The sequence below is a fragment of the Amblyomma americanum genome, chromosome 4 (genome assembly GCF_052857255.1).
Source record: "Amblyomma americanum isolate KBUSLIRL-KWMA chromosome 4, ASM5285725v1, whole genome shotgun sequence".
Classification (NCBI taxonomy): Eukaryota; Metazoa; Arthropoda; class Arachnida; order Ixodida; family Ixodidae; genus Amblyomma; species Amblyomma americanum.
Genome location: NC_135500.1, coordinates 121,238,333 through 121,255,855, shown reverse-complemented (window position 1 = coordinate 121,255,855; position 17,523 = coordinate 121,238,333). Strand labels below are relative to the sequence as shown.

General features: G+C 45.4%; 1 protein-coding gene across 2 annotated transcripts in view; it reads right to left on the bottom strand.

Annotated features, from left to right (window-relative positions):
• The window catches only part of LOC144128303 (uncharacterized), a 102,432-nt gene that overhangs the window by 2,635 nt on the left and 82,274 nt on the right, over positions 1–17,523 (bottom strand). For both annotated transcript variants that reach the window (XM_077661619.1, XM_077661620.1), the window contains exons 21-25: positions 16,255–16,425; positions 11,941–12,118; positions 8,168–8,250; positions 1,015–1,125; positions 810–923 (exon numbers count right to left, since the gene is read on the bottom strand). In XM_077661619.1, coding sequence (XP_077517745.1) covers positions 810–923; positions 1,015–1,125; positions 8,168–8,250; positions 11,941–12,118; positions 16,255–16,425 — 657 coding nt within the window. The remainder of the gene's footprint in view (positions 1–809; positions 924–1,014; positions 1,126–8,167; positions 8,251–11,940; positions 12,119–16,254; positions 16,426–17,523) is intronic.

Genomic DNA, 17,523 nt, shown 5'->3' with positions numbered 1-17,523 from the left:
CGCATTTAATGCCAAGAAAATTGCAAGGAAAAATTTTCCTACCACTCAGTTCAAGCTCGTGACATCAAGACTGAAGAGGACTCCGTCACCACTTGGAAGTGAATGGCGACATAGTCTAGCCTCAGGGATCCGCGAGAGAAAAAGTGTCCTGACATCACCGCAGTTTGCTTGCGAGAATGGCTGGTGGTGGCGGAACCTGTTTTTTATTATTATCACCTTTTCTAGCTTATAAAAGCTTCGTTTTTAGTGAAAGTAGCATCTCTGTCACTGTTATGTGGTAATCTGTCGATACAGGCCAACTTCAATGTGTCCTCTCTGTTCCCATAAAAACCACTGTGGTGCAAAGACCTCTCCAAAGAGCTCTCCTTGTGCCAACCACCAATGCTCAGCAAAGGTCCTGACCGTGCCAGTCCACTTGAACATCTCGAACCCTCAACTATGTTTCCCTACCCCTAGTACTTACCTCATAACACTGAGAGACCACAATATACTCTGTTTATACACTGACAGAGTACTTTTTGGCTTTCGGCATTACGAGTTTGAATCAATGTCATCATTCCATGGGAAGTACAACCATTTCTTCATTAAAGATGTCTTTACGAAAAAAAAAAACAAATGCAGTAGTTTATGGAAAGCGAAATGGAATGCAGTTTCAGTTAACTATAGCAGGGCTCTACTGTAGTGGTTATTAATGCAGCCTTTGGGTGAGCAAGTTGGGCGTAAAATGGCAGACGCTTGGCTAACTTGTCGCTACTTACTGACAAACGTACCTAGTGCCCTATCTAGAGACTTTAGTCCATATTAGTTACCTTTCCTAGTGCATCCAACTTGGAGAGGACTTGGTTCAGCTGCTGGATGGCCAGACCAGACTCTGTGAGCTGTGCGATGATCTCGTTGGGCACCAGCTGCTTGAGTTTGAGGAACTGAAATGTCGAGCGGAGAATGCAGCAATGGAAATAGCAGTTAAAGGGTCAATGATAAGGAACTGGCTGGCAGCCCTCTAGGAAATCTCACCTCAGCCCTTTTCTCGAAAGCTTTCAACTGCCGGTTTTGGAATTCGTGACGGTAGGCAAATAAAGCCCTCTTCAGCTGATCGATGAGTTGGTTGGGAGTCAGGTACGGACACTGCATCGGTGAACAGAGGAAGAAGTATCATGGTAACAGGTCAGGCTAGAGGTTCCGTGCTCCCAAAAGATGATCATGCAGGATTGCAGCGCATGAGCTGTGAAAACTCATGGCAGAATGGCATAAGAACAAAGGCGAGGCAACGAGTAACAAGGAGTGCCACATTTCCGCCAGCAATTGTTCCCATTGTCAATGTCAAGTGATCAGGCTGATATCGTGTACTCCACAGCCGCCTCGAGAATAACGGAGGATGCGGGTGCGAGTAAGTCGCAGTAAACGTGGAAACCAGCCCAAACAGCCACATTAAAAAAAAAAATAGTGGCTACTTGCACTAAGGCACTTCCCCACCACCAATTTTTTTTTTTTTAAATTTGAAGGTGCATTTATTATGCAGGGCAAAATATTCACAGAAAATCTGAAGGGGCAGAAACGGTACAAAAAGTAGGCTGGTGAAATAAATACGGCATTCAGCATGACTCAGCTTCTAAATAAAACAAAACGCACTCTTCACCATAGTTTCTGAGCTCGAGAGTAGTCAACTTTTAATTTTAAATCACCATGTTTTATCATGTATTAGCCCATAATGCTGTTGAAAGAGAGCACAACTAGAGTTCACTCTAGCACAACTTACAGCATTCAGAGAAAAGCACAGCGGATACACGTTGCTGCAATACAAATATGACAGATTGAACAGAGAACCCTCTGTGACCAGGCATGGCTTCTTGGTTGTCAGATTCCACACGGAACAATCTTACTGACTCTTCACACCCTAGAGTGAGGTACATAGGTACAGTAGTCCTGATGTTCAACAGACAGCACTTTACAGTACTGCCTAGTTCTTTTTCCATTCCAAAAGGGACGTCTGCTTGTGTTCGATGTCATCATCAACAGCAGACTGTGCCTTAAAAGGAAGGGGAGTGTTTATTATGTGAGGAAAAAAAAAATTCAACTCCTTGGCTTCCAAAGTTGGGGGGAAGGGGGTAGGTTTATCACATAAGCAATTACAGTACTGCATTTATCACTCTGGCTATGGCACAAATTGTATGACGGCATCTAAGGAGGGGTGCGGGTTCAACTTTCTTATTTCTTGATGGGATTTGATGAACATTTTTTTTTCAATGTTAGTAATAAAGCTTTCAAACTTAAAGGAGCTGCGAAACACTGCTTGAACGGATGCCGGTTATACTTTGGATGGATTCTTTATATCACACAGATGCTGACTTCAAAAGAATTACAGGAATCTGTGCATAGGAACGGGAGTTATTCAATCAAGAAATTTCAATCAAGAATTCAAGAAATTTCAAAATACAAGCAAATAAAATTCTGCCCTCAACTCGATTTTTGTGGGGCTTCCCATTCCCATTTCACTCTCCCAATGACGACACGGGACGGGACCAATCAAAACAGCCTATCTGAGCATGTCGCAGAAGTTTGCACATCATGGTAGCCTAATCTCTGTAACTCGTTCTTGCCAAGACTGGCAGCGTCATTTTCATGGTTACAACAACCACGTAAATGCCCAGCTGACCCAGCAATGCTTCATCGTCAGGTCGACGATGCAGAAGGAAACACTGATCAGTGACATTCCCCGACTTATGGATCCACACTCGAGCGCGAGATACTGCGACGGAGTGACGGCCTGTGCAAGATACTAGATACTTCTAGTGTAGCGCTACTGCTTACCGCGTACCATGGCCCACCAATAGGATCGCACTGAGTGGTCACGGCGAGCAAGGCGCGCGCTGTTGATGGAGCGTGGCGCCATCTGGCACCGCCGCCCGGTGATCCTCCACAAGCCGACAATGTGCACTGCTAAATGTGAAACGAATGACTTTTTTCTTTGCATCCTTCCTTGGGACCGAAAAGAACACTTGTAGAGTGCAATGGCTCGATCGGATCGATTCCACAAAGCCGTTCTCAGATGCATAGAGAGTAGCCATAGGCGTTGAGTGCTAGGTCGTAGGATGTGTAGAGAGAGGCGCAGAGTCCTCCAGAGCAAAAAAATAGCCAGGGCCTCTGGTGGTATATTTCTGTGTTACTTAATTTACAGCACTTTTATCTAAGGTAAAGAAGTTGGTTTTGTTGATGTAATATAAAATGCAAAAACTTGACAAAACGTATCTCTATTTATTAACACAAGTTGCAGTATATTTACTGTTTGTCCACTCATCAAGCGCCCACCCAATGATTTCATATCCACTGCTAAAAACCGCCACTGTATGGTGATACCGTCAGTGCCATAAATTTGTTTTTGTGAGCTAATTAAAATATTAAAGACAGGAGTATATGCGATACGACTGATGCTAATAGCATCACTATAACTCATTCTATGCAACCAACAGGCAAAATAATGCACTGATTATGTGTTTCGGGGCACCTTTAAGTGCACAGAATTTCAGCATTATATCTGAAGAATTCTTTTTTTCCAACAATTTTTTTCTCTCTTCTGCACCTCATATGGAAAGCCTGCAGGCTTAAAAAATGTGGTAAAAGACTAGTTCAACCTTAACCACATTTCTGAATGCATACATGATGAAAATATAATTATTATTTTTTTTTTTAGTGCGAAAGCACTTCTAGCTGCATACTCGGCAAAAGCCGTGGGATGTGTGAAGCCTTCTGGCAGGACACGTGACTCAATTTGGAGCAGCTGTAAAAAAAGCTGTGAGGAGATTTGGCAATGGCCCTGAAGGTTGGGGATGTGATTATGGCATATCGTGACATGGTCTATGCCCAAATATGGCATGGAACTCCCGAAATTTGACCTTGGCCAAAATAGATAAAAACTAAAACGGCGGGTTCCCGTATATATGGCATGTCCTTAACGTGGCCCATACCCAAATATGGCAAGAACCATGTGAAATTTGACTCTGAAGCGAAGGAAGGGTAAGGATGGCAACACATGGTATGGCACAGGAGGCATGTCCAAAATATGGTTAAGACGCCTGAGATTGGCCTTGGAGTGGCCGAATTTGACTGCCGGAGAATCTGGGTGTGCTCAGGTGAAGACAGGCTTGACCTACTCTCAACATGGAGCTGGCCCACCCCAAAAACTTTAAAACTGAGTTTAACCACCTTTGGAACAGATGTGGGGCACCCCAGAATGGGGTGGGCTCACCCCTGAAATTTGGGTGACCCACCGTGCTTTTGCACAATATTTCCTGCTTAGCAATGCTAAACCGACAGCCACTTTTTTCTCACAACATTTTTTTTTGTTTGGTTTCATTTTTTTACAAAGTCAGTAGGCATAGTAATACTTGCTGGTGGCTAGTTGGTGCATATTTTCGTAAAGACTTAGCATCAAAACAGACAGCACACAGCTTATCCCACAGCTTGTCCACAAAACGATGCTTGTCCAGTCTCTCTTACTGCGTGCTGTCTGTTTCGGCGCTAAGTCAGTAAAGCATAAACAAGGTGTCATACCAAAAATCTATAAAGGATTGTCATCACATTACAGTGATGTGATTGGCCTAAGTCTGAAAAGTGTCTTTTGGTGCAGAAAAATGACTGTGTGGCGCAGATACCATACTTACATGATTGTAAGTCGACCCATTTTTTAAAACCTTGAAAATCCAAGGTGAGGGGCTGGACGAAACCAAAGCATGACACCATAAATAAAGGCAAGACAAATGAGATGTCAGAGATGCTACAAATGTGGTTGCAATTTAGTGTTTGCTCTATGGCTCTACCCAGTAGCATTTGGCTATTTTGTGTGCTTGTTCAAAAAATGAAAATTAATAATTGGTTTTTGAGGAAAGGAAATAATGTGCTATATATATATATATATATATATATATATATATATATATAATAGACACCCAATATGCCCCATAAGGGAAGGGATGAAGGAGGGTGTGGGTTATCCCTTCCGTTAGACATGGTTCAGGTGTCCACGGATATATGCGAGACAGTATTTTATATATATATTTTTTACTTCCAATGCGCACTTTGCGTTCAAGGGAGTGTCAATAGTTGATGGAAGAGTTATTGTTATAATCTTGGCCACTTGGATAGGCAACGCTTCCAGGGAGTGTTAGCAGCTGATGGAAGAGCCGATGCCGCTCATGTGTAGTTTCTTTTTCTTAGCTCTGTTTGATGCATTTGATGAATGCTGGCCACGCTTTTGCCTGCTTTTAATATAGTGCTTCGTCAATTGTCATTTGTGCTCTTGGTCCGGCAAGCGTCTGGCACTCGTTCATGGCTACATTCTAGATAGCCATCATTTTTTATGCCGAAGAAATGAACAACTACACCGGGCCGAAAGTTCGATGTCTCGAAACAGGCGACACAGGTGTGGTGGCTGTTTGCGAAGTGCAGAATTTTGCAGACGATGACATTAGAACGTGCTGTGGGATCGCAGCAGCAACAACAACGGCAGCACTAGTGAGGATGATGGCGCAACTGTGGACGAGCACGTGGCTGTCGATAGTGGCTGACGATAAGCAGTGGCGGCCAGATAAAGCTATCGCGTTCTACTGTTAAAGGCAATGCTTAAGCAATCTCCAAGTTTTCCTGACATGCGATTTTAAGGGGGGGGGGGGGGGGGGTAAATACAGTATCTACCGTATTTTCCTGCGGACAAGTCACATTTTTAAATTTTTTGTCGATGCGACTTATATACAGCAAAAAATGACGTGCAACCGTGTGCCATCTTTTGCCGTTCCTAATAACGATGTTTGGAAAGAAAAAGCGCAACGCGATTCGCTATCGTGATCTGCTTCAGCAGGGACCTAACTACACTTGTGCAGTGGCAGGTGTGCACTCCTCAGGGTCATTAATGCACAGACAGCGCAGATATGGTTCATGGCAATGGAACACAGATTGCGCTATGCTAAAACTGTATTTCAACGGCTTAGACACTTTTCTTTTTAAGAATTCACTTTAAAAGCAACGCTGATGGCCGCGTTCTTTCATTACCAGAGCGGGGGGAGGGAGAAGGACGACGACGGGTTGTATTCGCCACTTTGCGCGTTGTCCTGCGTCTGCACGTGTGCGTGTGTCAGCTGTGTTCTGGTGGTGGTTCGTCCGCCTTGTTTTGGAGCTGCTAGGTCTGCCTGTCAGCGTATAATTGTGCATCTCCGCTTGTAACTGCGTCGTCAGTTGGTCGTGATGAGTACTACTGCCAGAAAATGAAAAAATTTGTTTTTTGAAGATAAACTTGAAATTTTAAATGCAGTCTTCGCGGGCGAGAAGAAGGACATCGCCGTCCGCTTCAGCATTCCAGCGAGCACCCATCAACGATTTTGAGTGCGAAGTACAGCATCAGACACGCAGTGGAGTCGGGAACAAGCTCGAGGAAAAAAAGACAAGCTGTCCACATACGCTGATGCGGAGAAGGCAGTGTTCATGTGTTTTCTGGACAGGCGAGCCAGAAATGTGCCCATAAATGGCATGATTAAAACAGAAGGCAAAGGATTTTGCGCGCATCTTGGGCCATGACGACTTCAAGAAGCAATGGGTGGCTGCAGGGATTCAAGAGCCGGCACGGTGTTGTCGGAAGAGTCATCAGCGGCGAATCTGCCTCTGCAGACAGCGAAGCTGCTGCTTCGTGGGCAGCTGACAAGCTGCCTGGAATTCTGAGTCGTTTCAAGGCGGCCGAAATCTACAATGCCGACAAGACAGCTCTATTTTATCAAATGCTTCTGGGGCGCACGCTAGCCTTAAACGGCGATGACTGCCGCGGCGGAAAGCAGAGCAAGCTTCGCATAACGATTCTGCAGAGCGCCAACCTCGACAGCACAGACAAGTCCCGCTAATTGTTGGAAAAAGTGCGCGTCCCAGGTGTTTTAAGGGAAAGAAGCGAATGCCCGTGAAGTATGGGTGAACTCCAAAGCGTGGATGACTCGGTAATATTTTCTGAGTGGTTAAAAAAATGTAATCAAGACGTCAAGTGGCAAGGCCTCAATTCTGCCTACTGCTGGACAATTGCTCAGCGCACCATGTCGAAGGCTTGCAGTTGTCAAACATCGAACTGCACTACTTCCCAGCCAACTGCATGTCCCTAATACAACCCCTGGACAAAGGGGGTCCTTAACAGTTTTAAATGCTGTTACCAGCGCTGACTAATCCTGAAGATTCTTCTCGATATCCGTCTGGAATGGGAGATGAAGATTGACATTTATCAAGCAGTAGAGATGCTTGCTGCCTCCTGGCAAGAGGTCAGGGCAGAAGTTAACACGAATTACTTTTTAAAGGCCGGAATAGCCAAAAATGCACAGGCTGGTGCCAACGACGAGGAGGAAGACCTTGCTACTCCGTCCGATGTGGCCGAAGCGTGGAACGAGTTACGCATTAACGGTGGGTACACTCAAACCCAGATATATAAAACACCACATAGCAAATCACTTCGGATTATCAAGTTTTTTAGTTTCCTGATGGCATTCCCACTGAAAGGCGTGTATTTGTGAAATCCATGTAACAAAGGCGTTGTGGTGATCGACCTTGTTAAAAGCAACTCACTACACTAGTCATTTATGGCTAGTACTGAGTTTCTCTAACATTCAGCCAAACTGCAAGAATCAATCAAATAACAATAAAGCCCACATGGCTATGAGCAGAATGTCCATAAACATAGCATGTGAACGCATGTATTGCTAAGTTTTGCTAAGTTTTGTCAAGTTTCATTACTTCACTACATTCAGGCTCAGCAGTAACACTACAAACAAAGCCAGAAAATGTCTTGAAGTAGTTTACTGGACTCTATAGTAACATTCTATTCAAAGAAATGGCAGTTATTGGATACTAAACACCAAGCCAGGAGATTTTTTTGTTTATTTTTTTGCTAATAAAGTACACCCAAGCTAATTTACAATGGCCCAATTTATATATGTACATACTGTACTAATCGTTAACCACCATACTAACCACCTGCTCCTCTCCCACTCTCAGATATAACTGACTTTTTTTTCGATTTAGCTAATCTTCAATTTAACAAGACAACTTGCAGAGAAACATGTACCTGATGCATGTTATTTGAGAAGATAGGCCAGCCCAAGCAATGGCAGGAGGTGGAATGTATGCCGAGAGATACTGGTGCACTTACCTTGGCTTTTATGTCGGCCATCATCTGATTGAGGTCCAGAGCGAGCCTGAAGGTCTGCCCAGTGCCCTGTGTCTCAATTCCAACTGCAGTGACACACAGAGAGGAGAAATGTCTGTTACCCAGAGATTCATGCAACACAGAACAGAACAATAGCTGGGAAGAAAACATTCGCCTCAACCTCTGTTGACGGTAGCAACATAATGAACCCACCAACTTTTCTACCTTACTGTACACGTGGAACCTCTACATCATCCTCACCATCAACCTGACTACGCCCACCGCAGGAAAAAGGCCTGTCCCATTAACCCTGTCCTGTGCCAGCTGTGACCACCCACTCCCTGCAAACACCTTAATCTCATCCGCCCACCTAACTTTCTGCTGCCTAAGCCTCCCTTCCGTTGAATTCCAGTCTGTCACCCTTAACCCAGCTGTAACTTGCAAGGACACAACTGCCATACAACAAAAAGTACATGTCGCAGCACAGCCCTAAAATAAACCTGCAGCACCAGAGAAACAAGCACACGACACTTTCCTCTAGGAACCATTCTCGACTTCTCTTCAAGTGACACCAGCTTCTAAAAATATGTGAGAGGTGTCATCCACGCCAAGCTCTTTGTTGACCCTGCCTGCTTATAAAGGTTAGCGCTAACACAGTAGCATGTGGCTTAAATTGCTGCTTCCCAGAAAGCTCAAGAATAGTTGCTGCAAGCATGGCTGCTCAACTAGAGCTCTAGGTGCAGCCTGCTATATGGCATGGAAATGCCATATTGTGGCAAGTTCCAAAGGTGCTCCTATTTTGGGACAGCTGAAGTTGTGTGCATTTTAGAATCAAAATGCAGTGGGCGTGATTCACAGTCAGGGGACAGGAAGCTGTGGTTTTTGGGGAGGTTGAACCCTTTGAAACGCCATTTTTTGTTTCATTGAAAAGGAACGTTTTCCTGCCTAAACAGTGTATTCAGGCATTAAAAAGACCATTTCAAATGACCATCTTTTAGTTTGCCAGCGCTAAATACTAGTACAGTTATTTTACTGCAGGGATGTGCAAAATTTCATACAAAGTGCCATAACTGATGAAAATAGTGACATCGAAATGCTGTGAACTATCAAGTAAACACCCGAAGGATTGTGGCAATAATTTGTATTTCAAATGTGCACATTATGCTTGAAATTGTGACCAAAAAGGAATGATGTTTCTATTGGTGGCAAAATATGTCTTCACAACAATGGCGGATGACATGCCGCCGTGCTCGCTGCTTCGCAAAATTTTACTGACTATATTCCCTATTACAGTATAAAAAAACCACCCTATTTACCACATGAAAGATGCAAAAATAATCTGAAATAAAGAAATCACTGCTAGGTGCAATCACTCAAGAAAAGCTGCGGGTTTGCTTTGTACACAATTGTGTACATAGCGTGTCAAAGGGTTAACATGCAAAGTTACTCAGGCTATGACAGACGCCGTAGTGAAGGGCTCCGGAAATTTTGGCCCCTTGGGGTTCTTTAATGCACACTGACATCGCACAGTACACGGGCCTTTAGAATTTTGCATCAATCGAAATTCCACCTCTGCGGCCAGGATCGAACTAGCGTTTTTCGGGTCAGCAGCCTAGTGCCATAACCACTGAGCCATCATGGCGGCTGGGGACAGAAAGCATGCGCAAGCTTATGCAAAATGGTTTCACATTGACTGCACTGGCAAGCTGGTAGCATTGCAGCACTTATACACATTTACAAACTTCCTGCAATCTTAGTTCTTGTGTTGGGCAGTGCTCACTAGCCCTGTTGACTGCCCCCTAGCAAGATAACTTGTCTCCCCTCTGCCCCTAAAAATAAAGCCATGTGTAATGCCAAGGGTAAAAAAGCTACATCAGTTTAAAGCTATAACAGAACTCAAACCAAAAAAATATACAGCAGATGCTCTTTAGGATAAACTTTAAGGGACCATGAAAATGGTTTGGTTTGGTTTATGGGGGTTTAACGTCCTAAAGCGACTAAGGCTACGAGAGACACCGTAGTGAAGAGCTCCTGAAATTTCGACCACGTGGGGTTCTTTAACGTGCACTGACATCGCTGAGTACACGGGCCTCAAGAATTTTGCCTCCATCAAAATTCAACTGCCGCGGCCGAGATCGAACCTGCGTCTTTCAGGTCAGCAGCCGAGCGCCAAAACCAGTGAACCACCACGGCGGGTACGGACCATGAAAATGTGTGCGTGTTATCAGGAGTTCATGTTAAAAGATATGTGAGCATGCAAGATGGTTCCAAATAAAAGTTACTTGAAAACAGTAAAAAAATGACCTTTCAGAAAGAGGGTATTGGCAAATAGAGCATTTATTTCACTATGCATGAAGTGAGCTGAAGAGTGAGGGCTTAAAACAAGCTCACATTCATCATCACCAGCCTGACTACACTCGCTGCAGGACAAAAGCACCTCCCATACCTTTCCAAATAACCCTGTCCTGTGCCAGCTGCAGCCACCTGATCTCCGCAAACTTCCTTATCTCATCCAGCCACGTAACTTTCTGCCGCCCCCTACTACACTTCCCTTCCATTGGAATCCACTTTGTAACCTTTAGAGATCATCGGCTATATTGCCTTCGCATTACATGACATGCCAAAGCTTGATTCCGACCAGGATGCCATTAACCCGTGTTTGATCTTTGACCGACTCTGCCCTCTTTCTATCTCAACGTTGCACTTATGATTTTTTTTCCGTCGCTCGCTGCGCTGTCCTTAAGTTGAACTCTTTTCATTGAATCTTACTTGAAAACTGCAGCGGTAAAATTTTATTTTTTCAATAACCCCTTTTCACGTTCTTTTATAAGAGTGATTTTTTTAAATCTTTATTTCTGATTTCTTCTTTCTCTCCACTGGGTAGCTGTGCATCCCTTTCGTGCCTTCCACAGCGTAGCTGCTATTAACTCTAAATGTAGGAGCCCCACATGACTTTCCGTTTGCCGGAGGTAATGATTACGCGGCACTGGTATCTGGCCATCTCTGTACTGAGCTAAACTGTGCTGGTGCATAAGTTGCACATCTTGTGACCAAACTTTGAGCCCCAAGACAAAGAGAATGTGCACTCGATGCCTACGCGCCTGTAGTACGCTGGAGGCAACGCACGGCACTTGGGGCACGTGCATTGGTGCACGTGGTCAGATCTCCGCACTGAGCACAGGCATACTTGAAGGGGCTCTCCATTTTGTGCACCACCAAGGAAGCTTCCCCCCAAAAAAGCGCATTCTTGCGAGACAGCTTCCCTACACATTTATGTGAAAGGTATGCAGAAGCTGTCTTGTAGGGGTGCGCTTTCTTCCACAGAAGTTTTATAAGCCTCTTCCTTCCCTGAGAGAGACACAAGGATGCCCCACTAGTGCCTTTGAACAACGGCAGTCGCTGCGAAGTTTGTCTTAACCAAAGCACACATGAAACAGTTCGCCCTAAGCGGATTATATTTCAGTTGACTCCTATTGAAAACCAACCAGTTGGTCTCGCACTGTTCACCTTATCCGAGAATTCCTCTTAACAAAAATATTATAACTGTAGATGATTGTTACTTGATACAGCTAAATTATTGTTTTAGAAGGAAAAACCGATGCCAAGAAAACCAACAGATTGACACATGTGCCATCCTATGCCTCAGCCACCAAGGTTGCCATCATGCATGCTTATGCAATAACCAGATTACTATGACTGGACTGGGGTTGCCATTTTCCAGAAAAGCAGAGCATCACTGCAACCAGGGAAAAAAAAAGAATGCAATGCAGACTCACGGACGTCATTCAAACTGTTAATCTTTCCCTCGCGCTCATCCTTGTATTCTTCCCAGGCCAACTTGCGTTCTTCCTCGGTCAGTTCCTCTGAAGTGACATTCTGAAGCAAAGAGTCGTGCTCATGGTAGGTCACAATCCAGTCCTTGTTGCGAATCAGCAGCTCTGCAAGAAGCCGATCCTGCAGAAAGAGAGGAAAACAAAATGGAGCACGGGGACCTCAAGGGGAGACGCACTCGTTCAGCAGCAGCAGCAGCAACAGATCTTCACAGTGTTCCTGTGACAGTTGCCGTTGTGTTCATTTTAGTGGCTATGCTATAATGCACCCAACACAGGGTAAATACTGTATTTACTCGCGCAATTTGCCCCCGTGCATAATTTTCACACCCCCCAACTTTTTACCTGGATTTAAAAAAAAAAATAAACTAATTGCACATTTTGCGCTCTCTGCTATGCCAGTGGGAAGATTGGTGTGGCCGTATCGCTGTGTGTGGTTGTGAACTGTGCGAGTAACGAAGGCACGAAAAGCGCGCTGTTTACCCGGCTCACTCCCACTGGCGGCCGCTTTCCTGGACGAACAGTTGCGTACGCATCCATATCCGAAACTAACAAAAAGTTGGCTGTTCGGTTTGCCGCTAACTTGCTCAGCCACACGCGAAGGCATCGTTTTATCAACCGTCATCTCCTTTGCCTCCCATCGCTGGCTTTGCGATTGTATCATTGTGCTTTTATTGCTTTTGAGCTGCGCACACGCCGTTATGCCATCCGGCGGGGAACTAGATAACGTGGGGTGTGGTGCGAGGGGTATGCATGTTAAATTTGGAGTCAACTTTATTTTTGGCCTGTGAGGGGTGCAAGATGGGGGTGGTCTACGTATAGGCGGCAATATACAGTACAGCATAGACCGCTTATAACGCATACCACGGGTGTCGCGAAAATCCTGCATTATAAACAGTACTGCACTGTAACCAAAACGCAGCTTTTCCATGCATTCTCATTTTTAGAACAGCCAGCCTACCTTTCAAAGTGTACTTGACAACGCATCGGACGCACAACACTGCAATCACAGGCAACAAAGACGTTTTTTAATCTTTTTGTTGAAGCATGGTAATGAATGAAAGAACAATGTTATTTAGTCTGGCGCTGCGACTGAACTGCATTGCTAAGGGCTTCATCTTCAAAAACAGTGAGGCACTTGAGTGCTTGCTCGCTGAGGTTTCTCTGAGTGTAGTAGAGGCGCAGTTCGTTGCAACCGTCGAGCGCGTCTTTGCATGAAACTTCTGCTGCACTTTGACTCACTTCGTCAGGCTCATCCTCAGATAGAGGCTCATTGCGACTGCACACCGCTATCACGACGTCTTCAACTGTGGCGGCTACTTCACACACAACGCCATCGGGGTAGACGACGACGAGCTTATCGCGTGCCGGTCCTTGAAACGCTGAATACAGCCGTTCAATGGGTTGAAACCATCATGCCCCAAAATGTTTGCAAGGCACCTGGCCTCGGCTTGCAATATCGAGCCACTTACAGGAACGCTCTGGGTACGGACCTCGCGAAACCGTGCAAACAAAACGGCGACATCTTCGTACTTAGACGCACGAATCCACTTCCTTGCAAGCAATGCGGAGTCTTCCTGCAGCTGTTGTCGCAACTTGTCGCTGTTCTTCCAAATGGCAGACACAGTAGTGTCGGCGGCACCATACATTTTTGCCACCGTAGCCTTTTTAAAACCGCTCTCGACGTGCCTCACAATGCTCTGCTTGGTTTAAAGAGCTTGCCGTTTCCTGGCTTTCGGAGGTGCACATGCCATAGGAACTGAACACAGCCGAGGCTGGTAAACTTGCTCACGTTTTCAACTGAACGCCAACGTTGTCAACTTTTCGCTACACGCGACGACACATATTGCTCTCATGGACTCAGGCGTGACAAGACACTGCCGCACGTGCGCGTGGTACAAGCAGCGCTTGCAGTGTCATGCCATGAGGTTGCGGCCACCGCTCCAGAACGCTTGTCTGGCCGTGCCATCACATGCTTCCCGGTTTTGTCCAATCCGTGTGCCCAACGGAGGCGCATCGGAGAGTGAGAGGAAAAACGCCTGCTTTGGGAATTTTTTTTCTATCCTCTCCTGCCTTCAGCCTTGCATTGAATCACGCTGACAACGCTCCCCCACCCCGCCTGTTGCTCCCTTCTTGTGCAATCTGGGGACCACACTCCTCACGCCCGCTGGTACCCATGGGCCCGCGCCGGTACGTGGGCCGCCAGGCTTTCAGAAAACCGCACTACACACAGTCTTTGGTTGCGCGCTGCCGCATATTAAGCGCTACGCCAATACATTGAACTCTATGGGAAGCAAAGCGGTTGTCACAAAAAGGCGCATACAAAGCGGTCCCGCATTATAAGCGGTTACATTATAAATGGTCTGCGCAGTATATACTGCACGTTATGACCTTTGAAGTTTTTAGGACGGGTTCAGAAAATTTTCACGTCACTTGCGCACCTCTTTTTGAGGCCTTAATGAAAAAAAAAAATTGCGCAAGTTACACAAGTAAATACGGTATGGCTCTCTGTTGGAGCAGAGGAACTAAATGTCCAAAGTGTTAAAGTTTGTTTAGAACATCTGCTTCTTTCACAAATCTATAGACTTATTCAGTATCTAGAACTACATTTCCTTTGAGAAGCAAGCTGGGTCGAAAGGAATGTGTTTTTCACAAGGCTGCATGAGACACTTCTGTCTGAGCAGAAGTCCGGATATCACTAGTATGGCTAACAAAATGAAGTTATCTGTAACAGTTCTTATTTACACAGGCAGCCAAATGGGAGCCTAGCATTTAGCATACTTTCCTATGGCATTACAGTCGAGCCCACTAATAACGAACCTGACAGTTGTGTGGATTGTGTTCGTTGTATCTGAGGTTCGTACTAAGTGGACTGCCCGTGTTACAGCAAAAATAGTCACACAGTGTAAACTTGTTATGTGCGTGTGTTTATTCAAGCTAGACCCTACTGAAGCACTCTCCAAGCAGTCACATGCCCCTCACCGACAGCGTTGCTGCCCACAAGCTGCTTTATGAAAGCGGCACATAACGTATTTATGCGCATAATTTGAGCACTTTTACAGAAATTAGGGCTCGAAGAAGGGGGTGCGCAAATTACGCGGGGATTTCGCGAGCGCGACTTAAAGAACTCCACAAAGGTCATAATGCGCAATATAGGTATAGTGTATGTTGCTTCGTATATGTCAGCACCCGGACCCGCACCCCACGCTGGCCTCCCCCCGGAAAAAAATTCACTCTAAATAAAGCCACCAACAAGCATGTGCTCGATAACGTAGGTGATCAATAACGAAGGTGTTCAACAGCATCCGGCATCGCTCCTTGGATCACAAATTCTGCCTTACGGAAGCAACTGCTGATGCACGTCGCAGTCACCTGATGTCGGCACCTTGTCAGTCAATTGCTATCATTATTGCTATCATTATTATTAATTGCTCAGTATGCACTGGTGACGGGGCGCCGATAGAATGCCTCGAGCATGTGAATTATGCTGATGTCAAGTAGCAGCTCTGGCTCATTGCGTTAGTTGGTAAAGTGCGTGGTTGCCGCAGTCAGAAAAGTCAGCACATGGTGCGCCGCACGGTTGTCGAATGCGAACAGGATCTTCCAATTTTTTTTTTTCTGAAGCCACTCCGCAAATGCATGCCTAGTGGCAAACTCATCAATCAAAATGTCATGCATTGTCCAGTCCTTTGTGTCATGCGCACGAGCATGTAGCTTCAAAAGCCCTGCGTCTTGCTATTCTTCGCACGGTGCCCGCTAGTTGCTGCCTTCCATGCTCAGGCATTGAAGGATGGTAACTCAAAGCTTACTGCACTTTTCATCAGCTTCTTTCAAGGCATGCGTTTTCGACAGCCGTATCTGAGAAAATGATTTGTAGTCATTCCATACAGCTTGTAATTTTTTTTTTTGCTTTTTTGGGGTTGCATTCTTTCATTAGAAAGGGGGGAGGTGATGTCATGGGCACTTGGAGGTGGTCATCGCTTTCTGCTCCAGAGAAAAATGGAGGTTTTCTGCTCCAGGGCCCAGTTCTCAGTGCCTCCTCATTCCCTATAACAGAGGTGTGAGGCCACACTGGTTCGTTGTATCTGAGATGCAATGCCATTGCCCTAATACATATGCTGACCGTTCATTCAAATTCGTTCGTAATAAGCAAGCATTCGTTACAAATGCGGCCATTATTAGTGGGCTGGACTGTACAGAAAAGCTCGGCACGAATTTCAAGCGCAACACTTTAAAAGCATGTGCAAAAGTGGTGCATACCTTAGGCAACATGGGTGTGGGCCGATTGCTCTTCTTATCTGGATCAAATTTGTACAGCTCCTGGAGGTCGGCGGCATTGAAGTGCCGCTCGATCTGCTGCTCATCGACCACACGGCACGAGAGCGACTGCTTGGTCACCTGACGGTCGTAGATCTTCTCTTCCATTGTCCCCTGAGAAGCAAAAAAGCCAGAATAAGGCCAACCACAGCTTTCCACCATCTTGTCGAGAAAGCAGGCAAGAACAGCGGTATGAGTCAATGACTCTACACACACCTACTGAACAACACTTGGACTTACAGGCAACAAATAAGATCCGTGCTTCGTGATCTCTTGCCGTCGTTTTAACCATTCTTCTTAATAGAAGAAAAAAACCCATGAGGAATCCTTAATATTACTGTGGCAACTAATCCAATCTGCAGTAAACTACATATCTGCATACATGTTCAAGGCAACGGAGAGCCATCCCAGAGAAGGCAAGTGTAGTGGGGTGCAGCAGAAAGCCAGATGGGCGGATGAGATTAGGAAGTCTGCGGGGATAAGCTGGCCGCAGCTAGCACAGGACAGAGTTAATTAAAGGGGGGACATAAAGATCAAATCGCAAAAATCTAAACAAAAAACTAACAAATTTTAGAAAACACCAGATTTGGTATCTGTAAAGTCTTTAAAATTACATCCCGAAAAATTTTCCATGAACACAGCCAGAAGTGACTTTAAAAAACGTCTTTGTGATACTAAATAGCCAAAAAAAAAATGTCTGAAATGTCTGTGAAAATGCCAGTTCTCTCAAAAGTGTCTTTTGACCCAACTGCTCTGCTTTCCAGAAAGCATAGGATGACAATGGCTTCATGGATTTTCATGTACAGTAGAATCTCGATAAACGGAAATCGGTTAAATGGAATCAACGCTTAAATGGAACAAACGACTCGCAAGTTGGTTGGTTTTTAATAAGGCAATGTAAAAAAAAAAAAATCTCCTTAACCGGAACTCCAATTTTTCAACCACCATATAAACGGAACCCAAAATAGACTCGAAACCGCAACTTGACGTGCACGCGCAGCCCCATCGCGGTACGCATCACTGCCCTGCCCCCCCCCCCCCCCTTCCCTGGACGTTTCCAGTTTTCTCGCACACTGCAACCGCATCGCTTGCTTTCTGTGTCACGGTGTGCTTGCAGTTGTGTTCAGCTAGGCTTAAGCCTTACATCTGCTGTTCAGCGTCGTCTGCGACATTTCGTCGTGAAGTCAGCATCCGATAGCAGCGCAGAAGCGA